Below are 17,653 nucleotides of genomic sequence, written 5' to 3' on the forward strand. Positions count from 1 at the left end.
TTTAATTATTGATATGATTAGGTTTAGGCCAATCAATTTATCATCTGTTTTCTGTTTGTCTCAGCTGTGTTTTGTTCTGTTTCTCTTTCCTTACCTTCTTTTCTGCAAATATTTTTTATAGTCCCTTTTAATTCCTCTATTGGATTTTGCATTATACTTCTTTTAGCTTTGTATGGCCATATGCCTTTTAAAGAAATATGAGGGCCACCTGGGTGGCTCAGTCAGTTAAGCATCAGACTTTGTCTCAGGTCACGATCTCACGGTTCCTGACTTCCAGCCCCGTGTCGGGCTCTGTGCTGACAGCTCGGAGCCTGAAGCCTGCTTCAGATCCTGTGTCTTTTTCTCTCTGCTTCTCTCTCTCTCTCTCAAAAATAAATAAACATTTTTACAAATGTAAATAAATATGAGAAATTTTAAAGACAAAACTGTATTTTGTCTTTTCTAGTTACCCACATATCAACAATTTCCAGTGTTGCTCACTCCTTCCTGTAGAGCCAATTTCTATCTAATGCATGTCCCTTCAGGCTGGAGAACTTCCTCCATATTTCCTGTAGTGTATGCCTGCTGATGAACTATCTTAGTTTTCTTTTATCTAAAAGTGTTTCTATTTCACTTTCATTTTCAGAAGATAGTTTTACTAGATAAGAATTCTGGTTTGACAAGTTTTTTGTTTTTTGTGGGGTTTTCTTTGTTTTTGGTTTGGTTTGTGTGGGGTTTTTTTTGTTTTTTGTTTTTTTGTTTTTTTTACACTTCTAAAATATTGCTCTCTGGCCTCCACTATTTCTAATGAGAAATCAGTTCTCATTCTTATTCTTACTCTCTTAATGTAGTAAGTTGTTTTTCTCTGGCTGCCTTCAAGGTATCCTTTTTATCTTTAAACTTCACAAGTCTGACTATGATGTTTCCAGGTATAGTTTTCTATTTATTCCAGTTAGGATCTACACTGAGCTTCCTAGCTCTATAAATATATTTTTCAACAAATTTTGAAACTGTCATTATTTCCTCAAATATTTTTCTGGTCTCATTCTCTCTTTCCTCTCTTTCTGATATCACAATTAGATGTATTTTAGACCAATTATTTCTATTTCACAGGTCAATTACTATTTATTTTACCTATTCTTCGGATTGGGTGATTTGAAATGATTCATCTTCAAGGTTATTGTCTCTTCTTCCATCTTCAACTCCCATACAGTGAATTTTTCATTTTAAGTATTATACTTTTCAGTTCTATAATTTCCAATTGGTTATTTTTTATGGTTTCCATTTCTCTGCTAAGACTCCTCATCTGTGCACTCATTATACTAATACTTTCATCTTCTAATATATTTATAAGCATTGCTTTAAAAATCTCCATTAGCAGAGCACTTGGGTGGCTCAATCAGGTAAGCCTCCCACTTTGGCTCAGGTCATGATCTCACGGTTCGTGAGTTCAAGCCTCGCTTCGGGCTCTGTGCTGACAGCTCAGAGCCTGGAGCCTGCTTTGTAATCTATGTCTCGCTCTCTCTTTGCCCCTCCCTCCCTCCCTCCCTCCCTCTCTCTCTCTCTCTGTCAAAAATAAATAACATTTTAAAAAGTCTCCATTAGCTAATTCCAACACCTGGGTCACCTCAGGGTCAGTTTCTACTATCTGCTTTATTTTGTTCTTAAGAATAGGTCATCTTTTCTTGTTCTTCATTTATCTAGTAATTTTTTTTATTTTTTTATTTTTTTACATTTATTCATTTTTGAGAGACAGAGAGAAACAGAGCACAAGTGGGGGAGGGGCAGAGAGAGAGGGAGACACGGAATCTGAAGCAGGCTTCAGGCTCCGAGCTATCAGCATAGAGCTTGACGTGGACCTCGAACTCACAAACCACAAGATCATGACCTGAGCCAAAGTCAGATGCTTAACCAACTGAGCCACCCAGGCACCCCTAGTAATTTTTGTTATATTCTGAACACTGGGAATAAAAGATTGTCAAGTCTCAAAATCCAGTTCTGTTTTTCTGAGACTGTTTTGTTAGAGCAGAAATTAACCCAGCTAGAATCAAACTCCAAATTCTGCAAAGAGCAGCAGTTTAAATCTCTTCTCAATTCTCTCCACTCCCAGTAGATGTTTTTACCAGGTCCTTTGGGGTTCTCACACACATACACACTCACACATGTACATTCATGCTTCTGATTTGGGCAGATTTTATAGGTGGATCTATATGAACCTGTAGAAATGAGGTCTCCTACCCTCTGAGCTTCTCTTCTTTCACAGATTGCCCCCAGTAATCTAGCTGCTCTGCCAGCCCCCAAACTATATCCTCTCAGTAACTTACCAAGACTAAGGCTGACTGCTGCCCCGTGCTAACTGGATGAGCGGGTACCCTCAGGCAACAGCTACAAACACACAAATCTCATCTGAGACCCATTATGTTCTTTCAAGGACTGACCTCCCTCTTTCTGTCTGCTTTGGGGGGTTATCCAGTTCCTTCAAGTAGTTGCTTTTAGGTGTTTTTGTTCACACTACTTTGTCCAGATTTAACCACTTTTATCTGTATTAAGTCTAATTAAGACATTCCACCATAACCAGAACGAGGGCCCTGAGCACTGACTTTGTCTACATTTGATAAATGAAAATCATGGTTAATGCGTAATCCCACTTCCAGCATCCCTACATACCAAGTGATTAAAACTATTGGCAAATAAACTTTAAGAAATTATTTTGGCTTCAGAGCCCCCAACTTCCTCTACATTGGCAAGTTGCATGAGGTTGTTAAAGAAAAACTTGGTTTGATCCCAGCTCCATTACCTGATTTTAACCTCTGCATCAAGGCAATAATTCTCATTATACTGATCTTGTGTGTCAGATATGAGTGTGTAAAAGTAATGAATGTAAACATTGAGACAGTGCCCAGAACAAACTCTCATGAAAGATGGCTTCTGCTTCCATTACCATTAAGTGTTTCCACTATCGCAAACATATATCTCAAAATAACGTTTAAAAAAATTTACCCTCAAATCTCAGTAGTACCTTTTACTTCATTAGAATTTAATAACTGAAGAGAATGTACGCTTTTTTCTATGTGGGAAGGGTAGGGGAAGATGACTGACTTGAGACCAGTATTGAACACTGAAGTGGTCAGAATTTTCTCCGAGGGCTTAAAAAATAAGGTGCACGTTTTCAGATACTGTTCAGTCTTGCTTCTCAAATTGAAATTATCTGCTTAACAACTTGGTGAAATGGAAATTTGTTCTGCCTACTGTAGAGAGTTTGCTAGGCCCCGTTTGGATTCACCCTGTTTAATGGATAAGAAAGGCAGTGAGGGGGGGAAAACTCTCAGAAGTTCTGAGATCTCCATACACAATTAACATGCAATTCGCTTGACAGATGACTACTTTCTGAGACTCAAAGTAAATAATTTTCATTCCATACTTCAATCCTGAATGTTTTTTTAATGTGTATCTTTTTCATAGTAAGTCATTGAAGAAAATCAAAGACTTTTGACTTTGAACATCACATAGGCCACAAAAAAGGAAGTTTTTGTTTAAAGTAGTACATAAAATTATGCCTAGCCTTGCTCTAGGAGAAGGAGAGCAATTCTGATGTAATCATTTTGTGGCCACAAACATAAAATATCCTTTCTACCACAAAGCAAAAAAATGGGAAATAAATGTTTGAAAAACCTGTTAATAAGAACATGAAACAAAGAATAAAAAATCACTTACTTAAAATATCTAGATGCATAGTTATACAATCAGTCAGAGGACAGGGTTTAATTATGCAAAGAAGAAGGAAGTGTTACATCATCTGTATTAATTGATCATAAATTCTTACCAAGGCTTCATGATCTTCTGCAATTTCTGGTATCGTCTGCAAAATTTGAAAACAACCATGTGAGGAGTACGTTTGAAAGCAATAATTTTTACACAAAGAATATATCTTGAAGAGAGCTCAGGATTAGATATAGGGAAGATTTAACTGCCATGATGTACAAGACTTTATTTCAAAACATTATTCAAAGTACCAAATTGGTATTCTCTAATGATAAGAAACAACCAAAAGGCAGAGATTAAACTACTGCAACCAACCTACTGCATTTACTTGAATAAAGGCAATAAGAACATTCCATTTTGATCAAAATGGGTAAACGTTTGATGAAAAAAAGTAGAGCCCAAAACTAGACCAGTTCTTAAGCATATGCCAAACAATGAAGAAATAATTATCTTTCTTTGGGAAAATGCCCACTAATTCTATTTTCCATTTTCTTGAGAAAAGATTGCTTCTTTGAAAAAAAGACATCGTAATAGACTCCAATAGTTTTGGACAACAGATGGAACTCTGTGATGGCAGCCTGCAAAAAAGTGTGCAATAGACAAATCTTGTCTGCAAGAAAGGACAATCATGCTTCTTAAAAACCTGGGGTCAAGAAGATAAGGAAACAAGTGATGTTCGTCCTATCAAACCACTTCCCATCCCTCCAGTCTGCCAAATATCTGTGGCTCTAGGTATGTTCTTCCCTGTTTGGAATACCCTTTCCCTCTAACCAACGTGTCCAACTAGCTAAGTTCTACTCCAAATTCACCAGATTCTCGGCTCCTCTGGGAAGCCTCCCTGACCTCCGATTTCCCCCACATGACCAGACTGAAGGTGGGACTCACATCTGCACTCACTGAGAAACACCAGCTGTATGACTTTGGTAGGGCACCTCACTGTCTTTCCAGCTTTCTGAAGGCAGGGGCTTGACACTGTGACTCACTACTATAATGTCAGGCACATGCAGAGCAGATACTTAGTAAGTGGTTGATGAATGATTTGGCTCTTCAGATGAAGTTAAGTTTCATTTTCATCCACATAAAATGTAACCACTTGAGAAACCTAACTGACCACAAGGAGATCAGATCTAGTCTCTGGTAAAACTGGGGGTCAGGGGTGGGGGTAAAAATGTATACAGCCATCTTCTTCTTCTTCCTCCCATCCCTTTCCTTTATCTGTCTTTAAAAAAAATTAGCTTCCTTCCCACCCTCCTCCTTCAAAAAGCCACTGGGAAGAGTGAAAGTAGTAGGTGGTCACAGGCGGGCAGACCTAGGACACTACTGTCCACTAAAAGGAACTGAGCTCCTTGTAAAAATGACTCCTTGGGGCGCCTGGGTGGCTCAGTCAGTTGAGCATCCGACTTCAGCTCAGGTCATGATCTCACGGTCCGTGAGTTGTAGCCCCGCGTTGGGCTCCATACTGTCAGTTCAGAGCCTAGAGCCTGCTTCAGATTCTGCGTCTTCCTCTCTCTCTGCCCCTCCCCTGCTCACACTCTGTCTCTCTATATCAAAAAATGAATAAACGTTAAAAAAATTAAAAAAAAAAAAAGACTCCTGATGGGACTGAGACAAGGAAAGATCTAGATAACCCTGGAACACGTCACTGCACCAGAAAGTAATGAATGCTCAAAAAATAATGGGAAGGACAGGACAGGTCAGAAGGACAGCCAAATCTGGGACAAACCAAGCACCAAAATAAATAATAATGGTGACAGATTATAGCTTCCTGAATTAAACAGGACTGAATGAGTCCATGTTGTTTGAAAGACTGGTGTGCTGGTATTGTTGTAGAACCAAATCTGTGGGGGAAAACATACCAACCTGATTTACACTGTTTCCCATTTTCTGTGGTGTAACTACCCAAAAGAAAACAAAAACAAAAATAAAAAACAAACAAAAAACTGTTACAGTAGAGACATCTGGAAGGCACTATTATAAGGGTCTTAAGTCAAAGTGAACACGAGTAACAAGACAAAAAGACATCATGTGCCATCAATAGGTTGCAATGAAAAAAAACAAAACCACACACAAACATCTCTAATATTCCAGACAAAGACGTATCATATGGGTTTACAACAGGAAAACAATACAGGATAAACATGTAGAAACAAAAATTCTGTTCCAATGGAAAACTGTACAGTGTCCGTTGCAAACTCTTCTGAATTAGCAGATTCCAGCCCTGTTGTCTCTAAGTTGTAGGTAACTGATGAATATATATACTTTGATCTGTCATGCAGTGCTCTAATGGACTTCCTCCTTGCAGGCGGAAATCCAGGTTGTCTCCATTTGCAATTCATTTCACCAACCCTTTGCTCCATATAAATCGGTGCCCTTTTGACTTTTCCTTTGAAACTGTTAGAGCATCTGCCTCATTCCCTCACGTCACATGAGTAAGATGTCTTAACATATGTTCATTTTTATATCTGTATGAGAGCCATGCTTTTATCTTTTTCTTAAAAGCACCTTTAATGAATTACCTCTTAACAAACCCAAATTGAAGGATATTCTAAAAGTGGCTGATATATAATCTCAAAAAGTGCCAAAATCATGAGAGAAAGGGAACCACTGAAGAATAGTTCCATGGTGGGTGGGGGAGGTGGGCGCCTGGGTAGCTCAGTCGGTTAAGCATCTGAATTTGGCTCAGGTCATGATCTAATGGTTCGTGGGTTCAAGTCATGCATCAGGCTCTGTGCTGACAGCTCAGAGCCTGAAGCCTGCTTCGGATTCTGTGTCTTCCCAGCTCTCTCTGCCCCTCCCCCACTCACGCTCTGTCTCTCTCTCTCAAAAATAAATAAACATTTAAAATAAATAAACATTTATTTATTTTCTCAAAAATAAATATTTAAATAAATAAACATTTAAAAATAAATAAACATTTAAAAAACTTTTTAAAAAAGGAATAATTCCATAAGGAAAAAGATCAGGAAACAAGAGGAAAGTTGGTGCAAGGCGCTACCTGGAGTTAGATATCTGTATTAAAGGACACAACAGACACAAGTGTTCAAACTTGATCTTGCAACTCTTCCATTTAGTAGGGGACCCTTCAGTTAACTAAACAAGGAGGCCATTAACTGAGGTGGCCATAAGGCCAGAAGCCTCTAGAAGCACACCAAAATCTAAGCCTGTAAATGCTGCGGGGTCACACACACACACACACACAAATAAAAACAAAAAACCAAAAACCGGTATCTAAGAACAACCAATCAGGAACACCCAATGAGGCTTTAAGCTGCAGCCAGTCAAATAGGTGCTTTCCTTCCACCTCTTCTCTCTAAAAGTCTTTCCCCTGCCACAGGTGCAACAGAAACCTAACCACTTCCAGTTTGGCACTGACAGCTTCCAACTGATTTTTGGTCAAATAAATTCTTAAAAATTTTCATATGCCTCAGTTTATTTTTTAACAGCACTGGTTCAAAATAAACGTGTATGTGGGGTGTGTGTGTGTGTACGTGTGTGTGTGTGTGTGTGTGTGTGTGTGTGTGTGTGTGTATAATACATAAACCTACCAGTACAACTTTTCAAGATAGCTTTCTGGCCTAGTGCCTGAACACCTCTAGGTTTTTATATGTGTTCCCCCTGCTATAGCAGACTCTGGCCCTCGACAGTTCTCCCTGACCAGTGTTTCTTCTCAGCCTCCTCACTTTTGATTCAGATTAAGCATAAAGAGAAGGGTAACTTTTCGTTGTTGATGTCTCTGGCTGAGGTTCTCTCCTCTCTTTCTTTCTCTCTTTCTCAATATACTCATTTTTAAAATAAACATGCCCAAGGGGCACCTGGGTCACTCAGTCAGTTAAGCATTTGACTCTTGATTTTGGTTCTGGTCATAATCTCAGTTGTGAGACTGAGCCCTGCATTGAGCCCCACATTGGGCTCCACACTGGGTGTGGAGCCTGCTTAAGATTCTCTCTCCCTCTCCCTCTGCCCCTCCCCAGCTTACATGCACTCTCTCACTCCGAAAGAAAGAAAGAAAGAAAGAAAGAAAGAAAGAAAGAAAGAAAGAAAGGAAAAGAAGAAACATGACCAGAAAGAAATGGTTCTAGAAAGGCTGCTGTTTCAGAGTGACCAGAGGCCTCTCACCTGAGCTCAAGGTATGGCATTCTGTTTCCTAGAAGAAGATAATCTCTTCCTTAAAACAGGCTGCGTGACCCCTTCTCATTTCCATTTCCAGAGTGATGCTGGATAGCTAGTTTGTGCAAGTACACCCGAATGTCCCTGTTAGTCACTCTCTGGAGAATGTAGAGTCCCACCTCCCTCTATATTCCCAGCAAGCAGAATGTGTGGAAGAATGTGTTGTTCAGCCTTTAAGGTCAGGGGCTCCTGGGGGTGCCCAACCCAAGGTGTCTTCTTCGTAACGGAGAGTGTCCAGATGGGCAGGCCTTGATCCCCTTGGAACACTGGCTGCGCAAGGAGGGAAAGGTTGCAGAGAGCTGTTGAGCTACGTTGCTGTGCTATCAAAGCTTGAGGCACACAGATCCCAGCAGCAGACTCTTTGTCCAGTTGACTGCTTCTGATCTCCTTATTTGTAAGTTACCCCAATAAACCTGTGCACCTCGATCACTCTCTCCGGATCTTTTCTTTGGCCTCACCAGACCATCACCCACCCCTGACTTAGAGTCTGCTGGTCTATGACTGCACAATTGGACAAAGACCAGAGACAAACTTAGAGCAGTTGGAAGGGGGAAGATCCAGTTTAAGGAAATTTCTGCCACACAATGGCTGACAAAGCACAGGATGATTGACCCCTCTGATTGTGATGTAAATCTCTGGCGGGGCCCCAGGAGGGCTGTTCCAGTTGGAACTCCCTGAGCTCTGCTGAGTGCAGGCTCCAAGAAATCAGGCAGAAGGATGTGGGGAGACTGGGCAGCCTTCACAGCTGGGGCCTACAGAGCACACAGAGCATTTTCTCTTTGGTCCTGGGAGCTGCTTGCTCCTCCCTGGGCCTCATGTCTAAGGTGAAGTGCAGGGCATGCACTCTGCGACCTGTGCTTAGCTTCCAGTCACTGAGTCACTGACAATCTGGCCTGGCTTGGACCTTCCAGAACAGCCAAGGTTTATAAGGGACATCGAATTCTTAGAAACAAGAGTATAAGTTAGAGCTGATAATCTATGTCCATGGAGGTTAACAAAGTTACTTTCAAAAAACAAAGTCATGTTTTGTGTGAAGACAAAACATCAAAAAAAGGTCACACATAGTCCCCACCCCCTCGCCCCCAGAACACCTCTTCCCATTTGCCTAACCCGGTGTCATAAATATTCAGCACTCAAATAATACACACTTTGCCAAATGACTAAAATCTGTAAATCCATTGTCAACTGTGGGTGGTAGGCAATATCAGAGCCAAGACATCATTCAGGTGCTTAATTCAAGTCATACATCAATTTTCACATCTCCTAAGGAATGGCTACAGCTCTTACTCTGGCCAGGAGAAAATGGTTTGACTAATGAAAGTTTCATATGAAACCGTCTGTCTGTTAATGAATGATGACAACAAATCTCTTATAAATGAAAACACACAGAGCTATACATACATCTGTGTCATATGTATGACAGATTGGGAAGGGGACTAATAATTATACAGTTCACATTGTTTATTTTTATGACAATTACCTAAGAGTTTTACATATCTTTAAAATAACTATGGGACTCTTTCCACTGTTCCTAATCCCGCCAAATTTTGGAGAAATGACTTGAACCAAAAAAAAAAAAAAAGCGCTTATAAATTCCCCAGATTAGTGAGAACCCCTCCGCTATCTCACTACTATTTTTCTTAGGAAAGCTAGAATCCCTAAGGGAACCCCAGCCCAGTTTTGGCCAGGGTGTTAGAAATGGACATATTTCTACATGAGTGGTAAAGTATAAATGAGGACGTTTCAGTGGGCTTCGGGCTGTTCTCACTTTAAAACAGCTTTAAAATGTGTATATCCTCCAAATCAGGAATTGTACTCCAACAAAGTAATTTAAATACTCACAAAGATTTTACTAGAAGAATAGCTGATTAGAGAATGTTTACAATCATGAAAAAACTCTGAAAACAATACAAATGTCCAACAATTGTGGGATGGTTGACTACACTGTGCACATCCTTCAAATTATTAAGTTGTATATCAACTGTACTTAAAGTTTAAGTGAAACAATATACAAATGACAAAAATGATAAAGGAAATCATATTAATGACATGGCAATGTTGTTAGGTACAAAAAGCAGGCTACAAAGGTATGAGCATTATAATTATTCTACTTTTGTAATAAAGTAATTATATATTCTACTTTTGTAATAAAGCCTGTGCATGTGTGTGTGTATATAAAAGAAAATACAAAAAGGGTATATACCACAATGTTAAAAAGGTCTCTCGAAAGGCAGGTTACAAATGATTCTTATTTTCCTCCTTCTGCTTACTTATATTTATTTTTTAAATATATATATATATATATATATATATATACACATACATACACACATACACACACTTTTTTTTTTTTTAACTAAGGAGAGAAAGCTAATTCAAAAAACTGTCTTGAGGTCTTTGTAAATACATAAATTTAACTTTTTCAGTCTCTTGACTTTTCTGCCCAGGGTGGTGCTACAGCTTACTCATATTCCAACAGCATCATTTTCCTGTCACATTGCCAAGTGGGAAGGAAACTATAAGAATCCTGCCCTTTCATTCTTGGAAATGTTCCCCCTGTTCTTCTGACTGTTTAACACTGGAAAGACACAGGACAAACTGTCCCACTGTCTGTGTGCACAGAGGCATAGACAAAGAACACGGTGTTTTATTGAAAGCCAAAGAAAAGCAGTGTTATTCGCTACATGGGATTTGGAGTTGCAGGTATGATTTTTTCTTTCAAATAAAATAAAATATATCATCTGAACTTTTTTTATTGAGACGTCATTGGCATACAATATTATGTTAGTTTCAGGTGTACAACATAGTGATTCCACATTTGTATACACTGTGAAATGATTACCACAGTAAGTCCAGTTACTACCTGTCACCATACAAAGCAAATACAATATTACTATGTTCCCCCATGCTGTACATTACATCATTGTGACTCATTTGTTTTATACTTGAAAGTTGGTACTTGATCTCCTTCACCCACTTTGCCTACCCTCCGAAACTTCTCCTCTCTAGCAACCACCAATCCATTCTCTATAACTCTAAGTCTGGGTTTTGTATTGTTTTTTAGATTCCACGTGGAAGTGAAATCACGTAGTATCTGTATTTCTCTGTCAGACTTATTTCACTTAGTATAATACCCTTTAGGTCCATCATGTTGTCACAAGTGGCTGAGTAGTACTCCATACATCTCCTATCTTCTTTGTCCATTCTTCCGTCAGTGATCAGTGGATACTTAGGCTGCTTCCATATTTGGGCAATTGTGAATAATGCTGCAATAAACATAGGAATGTGTGTATCTTTTCAAATTAATGTTTTCACTTTCTTCAGATGGATACCTAGTAGTTGAATTACTGGATCATACGGTAGTTTTGTTTTTAATGTTTTGCGGAACCTCCATGCTGTTTTCCAGAGTGGCTGTACCAATTTACATTCCCACCAACCATTCACAAGGGTTCACTTTTATCCACATGTTCTCCAGCATTTGTTATTTCTTATCTTTTTGATAACATTCTGCCAGGTGTAAGTTAACATCTCACTGTGTTTTTGTGAATTTGCATTCCCCTGATGATGAGTTATGTTAAGCATTTTTTATGTACCTGTTGGCCATCTGTATGTATACTCTGGAAAAATGTCTGTCCAGATCTTCTGACCATTTTTCAATTGGGTTGCTTTATTGAGTTGTATGAGTTCTTTATATGTTTCAGATATTAATCCCTTGAAAAATCTTCAATACCCATTTTTTAGTAAACACTGTCCATTCCTGAAATTTCCTTCCCTGAAACCATTTCCTTGCTCAGATTGAGCTAACATTGAGAAGTTTCCTCACAACTTCATTTGCTTCCACACCTATGTCTCAAGCTTAAATTGGGAATAGAATTTCAAAATTCCACAAGGATGGAAAAATTCAATTCAGGTATTAATCACTGCATTCTGCCAAAGTGACACTCTCCATTGCTCCTTTGTTGCTAATTTTGCCCGATGGCCCCTCCTGGCACCAACGAGGGAGACCTTTGAAAGCTCAGCCTTGAGTAACGACAAGCAGGTGAGTAATCTTTGAATCTCATTATAGCTCAAAGTAAAGAGAAAAATTCCAGCTGCATTTCTTCAATGTTTCCTAAAAATTTCCACAGGTCCTGCTTCACAAAACCTCTGCCTTGCCCAGCTGGAAATCTGCCCGGAAGTCATGACCAAATGCCTTCCAAATTGCAGGATCCATTTAATTTGTACAGTTTCTATTCCAAAAGTTTCCTGTTAATTAATGAATGTCTTGCTAGAAGTTTAATTGAGAAGCCAGGTTTCCTTACAAGAAAAAGGTCTTTCTCTTTTGTTTTTAATCTGAGCAGAAGACCTGAAAAATAGCTGTGCAACAAACGAGCAGCTCTAAGATGAGTCGCAGGACCCAGCAGAAGGAAGCAGGGTGCCTCCTCCCTCCATCCCCCGAAGTAGCAGGGCTTTGAACTCATATAAGATGGTGAGGAGGACACTGAAGATGATCCAGAGAGATATCATTCCTTCCCATAACATAGTGTGATGGGACAGTGTAAGAGATCAATGCAAATGAGAACTCACCCAAGATCTGGCCTTGAATCATTTGTGTGTCTGAAACCTGGCTGCATGGAACAAATCAACATGGCTTCTGGATTATAAATAATTAAAATGCTAATTACTTTAATACGCTTTTTTAAAGCAGGAATTCAATTACTGTAGTTCACATAAAGTACATTCAGTGTCAACATTCTCTCGGGTTATACATGTGCAACATGGAGATACAATTCAGACGTGCCATCCTCAATCCTCATTCTGAGGATTAGTGGTTCTTTTGGGCCCCCCTTGAGGTCAAGATGGGTTACAGAGTAAGGCAATGATACAGACAATAAGTAATAATTTAGACAAGACAAATACATGGCATCAGTTTTTACTCTTTTCCTTTTCAAGCAGAAAGGGCAGTGTCCCCTTAATGAGTGTTATGGGCTAAACTGTGTCCCTTCAGAATTCATATGTTGATTCCCTGACCCCCAGCACCTCAGAATGGGACAGTATTTAAAGACAAAGCCTTTAAAGAGGTGATTAAGTTAAAATGAGGCCATGAGGGTGTGTCCCAATCCAATCTGACTGGTGTCTTTATAAGCAAAGGAAATTTGGACATACAGAGAGATCCTAGAAATAAGCGCACACAGAAGAAAGACCACATGAGGGCACAGCAGGAAGGTAGCCATCTGCAAATCGAGGAGACCTCAGAGGAAACCAACGCTGCCAACACCTTGATTTCAGACTTCCAGCCCCCCTAACTAAGAGACAATAAATTTCTGTTGTTTAAGCTACCCAGTCTGTGATATTTTGTTATGGAAGCACTAGCAAACAAATATAATGAGAAACTAAAATACTGGCGCTCCTAGCATGCATTTTTCCTCATTGTCAAAATCTATAACTGCCGCCCTTGGGGGTCTCAGAGCTCTGCCTCAACCCTCTATTCAGGGTGCAAATCACATGGACCCCTGGTTTCAGTGTATTTCACATTGTAATTGTAATTATGATCACAATTCTGCAAAACCTGGAGGCATTAACACAATAGCATTCTGAATATTCAAGAGCTTAAGCCCCTAGAGACCTAGGTCTGTGGTAGAACCGCCTAATATTAGCAGGTTACATTACAACTGGCTCTAGTACATCGCTTGTGATACATCAATGTCTGGGACTTAGGTAGTAAATGTGGGGCCACTTTTACATTTTCACTTAACATGCCATAAATGTGGCTGAGGCTCAACCCCCCAGGGCTCACTGTCCCACCAGAAGCAGTGATGGGCATAAAGCAGGAGTGGCAGCCATGTGAAGTCGTCCACCGTCACCAGTGAAGGTGTTCATAATCCCAGCTCACACTCTGCTGCTCATTAGCCCCAAGGAATGAGGGATCTGACACACTCCACACTAGACCTCAGCCTGGAGCTTCCAACACAGACAAAAACCCTTTCTCCTTTTCCTTGGTCAAGTCTTCTGGATCCACAAACTTATTCAACTTCCCTTGAGCTGTTTCAAACTCCAGCTCCAATTTATAGTAGGCCTGCTGGGATGCTGGTAACACCCAGAATTTGAGTTTCCCCACCCTGCTGCAAGTTGATGTTCCCCCATATTTTAATGAGCAGAGCTTTAGTCCTCATTAAAAAAATAAAATGATAACTGTCTACAATCGACCCTTTTTCAGATCATCCAAGCCTGTTTGCCATCTAAAAAGAATCTTTCACTAGTGCCAGTTGCAGAGACTAAATAATGCCACATGTAGGAGGAGATGGAAGGAAGGAAGGAAGGAAGGAAGGAAGGAAGGAAGGAAGGAAGGAAGGGAAAGGGAGGGGAAAGGGACTGGAAGAGAGGGCCAAGATAGGTCTCCAATATGCACAGTCATCCGTTCATTCTTTGAATCACCACGTACTGAAGAGAGATCTACATGACCAGGCTTAAACCCCAATTCCCAGTGACATGTATTGTTTCCTAATAAATATCTATCCCAACTCTGCATATCATTAATTTAGCATACGTAATTAACTGCTTTGGCATTTTCACAGGCTGTAACTTATGTAACTTACATGCTCTAATAGTCTATGCCAGTAGCACCTGACCATACAGGAATGAGTAGCTAGCTACCTATGGACCCTACCCTGGCGTTTGGTGGTGAGGAGAGTCATCTGTCCACGTGTAAGAGCTAGCTCCCACCCGGCTCCTCACCCCCAGGTAAGGAGGCTCCTTACCCCCAATCACACCACAGAATTAAAGCCTTCCCTGAGAAGGTGAGCTCCCCAAGGAGAAATGTCCATCCCTTTCCTGATCATGATGGAACTCAAACTCCTTAAAGGCCCATTCACTGACACCCCCTCTGTCAGCTGTAACTGGTCCCAGCCCTCACAAGGAATTATATCTCAGTTGAGGTCTGCCTCCACAAATTTTTTAATGGCTTGGCTCACAACTTTTTAAATTCTCCCAACTTCCACACTTTATATGCAGGAAGTATTTGATAAATATTTATAGTATTTATAATTTTAAATAATTAAGCATTTCATCGTTGAAATGACAATGTTTTAAAAGATTATTCAGGGATGCTATTTTGACCTAGTTTAAGACTTTGAAACATAGATTTTGTTTTTTTGGTCAATTTCTGGTCTTTAAAACTAGAAATTACAAGTACAAGGAAAGTAACAAATCCCCAGAATGCGGGAAAGAATAGGACAGACTAGAAGTCTGGATAAAAGATGCTTACTCGGTGCCGCTTTCGACCATCTGCGTGAGGAGAGAGATGCCATCCAGATTTATAAACTCCTGGGCAAATGTGACATCCCGGGAGAGGCTGGCTAAGTCCTTCAGGGCTTCCAGCTTGGCATCCATACTTGACGACTGGATTCGTTCATGGAGCTGCTGGGCGTTTTGAGCCTCATTGAGGACAAAAATAAATGGAAGAGTGTTCACAGAGGAAACCACAATAGACAAAAAACTACTGTTTCATTGAGAAAGGAAGACAACAGGGCCCAGAAGCATAAGACCATGTGCATTCTATATACCAAGGGCAGTTTTCCAACCTGCATGACTCCACCTTCAAGCAATGTCTGTTAATTTAATGATGGCAATTGGTTGCCTTCTTGACAAAGCCCACGTTTCTGTCTCTTGGAAAAGTAAGAGCACAAAAACAGTAAAGCCCCTGAAAGGGAACAGGAGTGGCAGTGAGGAGGGAAAAATGGGAAAATGTTTACCTTGGAAGTAAAATTATTGTCTACAAATGACAAAAAGGTATTTGCTTAGTTAAGCCATTATGCAAATTTATACAGAACATTCATGCGTTCAGTCAATATTCTGAGCAGTTACTGCCTACACAGAGTGTTCAAAAGCTTCACTAGACATTATTTCATTAGAAATAATCTTTCCCAGTTACTGAAAATCTTCTAGCACAACACACAACAGTGCTTATAAATTTTACTTTTCAACATGTGTTTCACAGGCATTGACTAATTACTGCACAAATATAAAACAAAATAATTAGGAAACCAAATCAGTAGCTTCGCCTAAAATTAGACATTTTTTTAAGGCCTCTGCCCTTGGCTACTACATGCCGGACAGGGAGGAATGGAAATATATTGGATAATAACTTGCAGTTTATATTTCTCATTCTTCCAGTAAAGATTTTCACAGCTACTTTTCAGTTGGGGCAGACGGTAAGAAAAATAAAATATTAAATTTTTCTGCCTCTATTTTTGCTTAATGGAAATAACTCAACATCTGTGGTAGTTACTATTTAACTCAAAACTGCAATGGGTGAAGCAATGTACCATCCTCATATTCTCCTTCTCAGCCACTTGTTTCTCCTTTGAAACTTGTTATATTTCAGAGAAAGGGGAAGAGGAGGTATTTGTCCCCGGAAGTGACGTATCTTCTGAATGGAAACTCATTAGAACTATCAGAGGAGCCCCGTGTGGACTGTAACAGGGTTAAGATTGCAGAGTGAAGGAAGGGAATCCACACAGGTTCTGAGACCCCAACAGGCTCTACAGTCAAGGTCCCCTTCCTCCCTGCCCAGTTCCCCCTTCCCTGTCACCTGAAAGTAGCCCCAAGGAGAGAAGGGGACCCAGCAGGGAAACCAATGCCAACCCTTCAGATGCCGAGGCAGGAATGGAACCCATGCCCCCATCACTTGGTCAGAGAAGCACAGTGGTCTCCCATTGTAGTTATAACCAAAAACTGACACTTTGCATCAGAAATTTTAAAAAAGGAGGAGAAGGAGGAAGGTGGAGGAGAACCAGAACTCTCTCTACTCATTCAGTTTCCTGGATATCTGAAAAGTCACCCGAACCCTAAATCCCATGTTTTTAAGAGGGAGAATGGAGAGCTGAGCAAGAATCACTTTATCTTTTAAAATCATTCAAAGATACACTTTTTTGTAAATTTTTCAAGTGCACAGACAGCACTGACATATATTTACCCCAAGCAGATCACTTTGAATTCCTCGAAAAGTACAATTTCCTCCAAGCAGGAAGCCTGCATTTATTATACAGATTATGACAATAAGGAGTACTCAAAAATTATTTCATTGTCAGTATTAATGCTAACAGGGTGTGGTACTTCTAGTACCAGTAATAAAAACATCTAAGTTACCTGGGCTTTTTATGAGCCACTATTCTAAATACCCCCATGAAGGAATTCATTTAATCTACACAATAATCCTACCAGGTGGCTGTCCTCATCATGTTCATTGTACACAGGAAACTGAAGTGCAGACAAGTTATGTAACTTGCCCAAGGTCACACAGGTGGAATTCAGCGCAGTTGCACATTACCTAAAGCAAGAGTGTGTGCATGCATAAGTGTGCACATGTCGGTGTGTGTGCATTTTGTCTGGCTACAGAAGAAGTTCAGCTGAGGTACAGGAAAGAATCAAACATTTTTATGGTATGACACCATTTGCTGATTTCTGTATGGTACACTAACACTTCCTAGCAAATTTGATGGAGACGGTTATATTTTTTAACATTTTTTTGTGCGTACATGAAAAGTGAAAGTTAGCATATGCTGACCCATATTTTTCAGTTAAACACAAAATAATAAAAAACAATCTACTGACAGCATGTGAAGTTTTTACAGATCCAAAATATCCCACTTAGAGTAATGCCCAGTTCTAGACCCTGTGGCTACAGCCAAATCATAAAATGCTTGTTTAAAATGAATATAGATTCCTGGACCTTGTTTCCAGATATCATAATTCAGCTTCTCAGTAA

General features: G+C 39.9%; 1 protein-coding gene across 2 annotated transcripts in view; it reads right to left on the reverse strand.

The window, feature by feature from the left end:
* The window catches only part of ELMO1 (engulfment and cell motility 1), a 532,635-nt gene that overhangs the window by 353,437 nt on the left and 161,545 nt on the right, over positions 1-17,653 (reverse strand). For both annotated transcript variants that reach the window (XM_047095403.1, XM_047095404.1), the window contains exons 6-7: positions 15,152-15,321; positions 3,803-3,838 (exon numbers count right to left, since the gene is read on the reverse strand). In XM_047095403.1, the coding sequence (XP_046951359.1) occupies positions 3,803-3,838; positions 15,152-15,321 (206 nt within the window). The remainder of the gene's footprint in view (positions 1-3,802; positions 3,839-15,151; positions 15,322-17,653) is intronic.

The sequence above is a fragment of the Lynx rufus genome, unplaced genomic scaffold (assembly GCF_022079265.1).
Source record: "Lynx rufus isolate CCGP_SWC_20201006 ecotype Redwood Valley unplaced genomic scaffold, mLynRuf1.p SCAF_4, whole genome shotgun sequence".
NCBI lineage: Eukaryota > Metazoa > Chordata > Mammalia > Carnivora > Felidae > Lynx > Lynx rufus.